Source organism: Diaphorina citri, unplaced genomic scaffold (assembly GCF_000475195.1).
Source record: "Diaphorina citri unplaced genomic scaffold, Diaci psyllid genome assembly version 1.1 scaffold17285, whole genome shotgun sequence".
Taxonomy (NCBI): Eukaryota; Metazoa; Arthropoda; class Insecta; order Hemiptera; family Psyllidae; genus Diaphorina; species Diaphorina citri.
This window is the reverse complement of record NW_007394642.1, coordinates 1-1,042: the sequence shown is the minus strand read 5'-3', so window position 1 is coordinate 1,042 and position 1,042 is coordinate 1. Positions and strand designations below refer to the sequence as shown.

At 44.0% G+C, this 1,042-nt stretch overlaps 1 protein-coding gene across 1 annotated transcript; it reads right to left on the bottom strand.

The window, feature by feature from the left end:
• Positions 1 to 104: 104 nt before the first annotated feature.
• Positions 105 to 1,038, bottom strand: LOC103523212 (CD63 antigen-like; the record flags this gene model as incomplete). Its single annotated transcript, XM_008488275.2, has 2 exons — positions 105 to 423; positions 910 to 1,038. Coding segments are annotated over 2 exons (312 nt in total), but the record flags the coding sequence as incomplete, so codon positions are not given.
• Between the last annotated feature and the right edge of the window lie 4 nt (positions 1,039 to 1,042).

Here is a 1,042-nt window from a genome sequence, read left to right as displayed (position 1 = left end):
GGAGCGGAGCGCTTCTTATTTTGTGTGAATGAAATTTGTCCTGAGAGAAAAAGTTTCGTGTGTAGTAACTGTGTTTGCTGAATTACTTACGTATCTCTGTGTGCTGTACCAAGCATGTCTATTGACATCCGTGTACGTATAGTTGCCCAGGGATTTACACGGAGTCTGTTACTAGTTACTAGTCTTTGAGCATAGAAACCTACTAACGAACATTCATGAGCCTAATATAGACCCCGGCCCTCAGTCACTTACGTATCTCTGTGTGCTGTCCCAAGCCTGTCTATCGACATCCGTGTACGTATAGTTGCCCAGGGATTTCCGCAATGAGAGACGCATGGCGTTGGCAAAGTCGTCCTTTGCGACGGCAGCGGTAACGCCGATGACCAGCTGGGTGAGGAAGATGATGAGCAGGAACGCGCCGAACTGTGGGGGAGAAGACGGAAGAGGAGGAGGCGGAGAAATACGAGAGAAGAAGAAGGAAGAGGGGAAGGAAGAGGGGAAGGAGAGAGGAGGATAAGTAGGAAGAAGAGGAGAAGAAGGAAGGGGAGGAGGAGGTGAAGAAGAAGAAAGAACAGAGGAAGAAGGAGAAAGAGAAAAAGAAGAGGGCGGAGAAGAACGAAAATAAGTTGTACGACGAAAAAATGCGTTGAACATGACGATCAAAAATCTGATTCCAAAAAACGACTCCAATATTTTGAAATTCACAAATGAGACAATTTTTCATTTACAGAAAAAAAAAAATAAAAAAAAATGAGTTTTTATCTATATCCCCATTTTTATTTCCAAGTAATTAAACAAAACTGCTACATTAGACTCATGTGGTAGGAAAGAAAGAAAAAAACTGGTGAAATCCCCTCAAAAAACATGCCCGGGTGAAGATTTCGATGCCAAGTTCTCTTTTCTACTTACGGCCAGTAGCATGAAGTAGTTCTCTTTGATAGCGCCACAGCAGCCCAGGGAGGCGATGAAGAACACGAAAAATCCCACCACCAGGAGAATCAGGGGAGGAATCACGATTTTTCCCTCGAGGAAGTGGGAATAT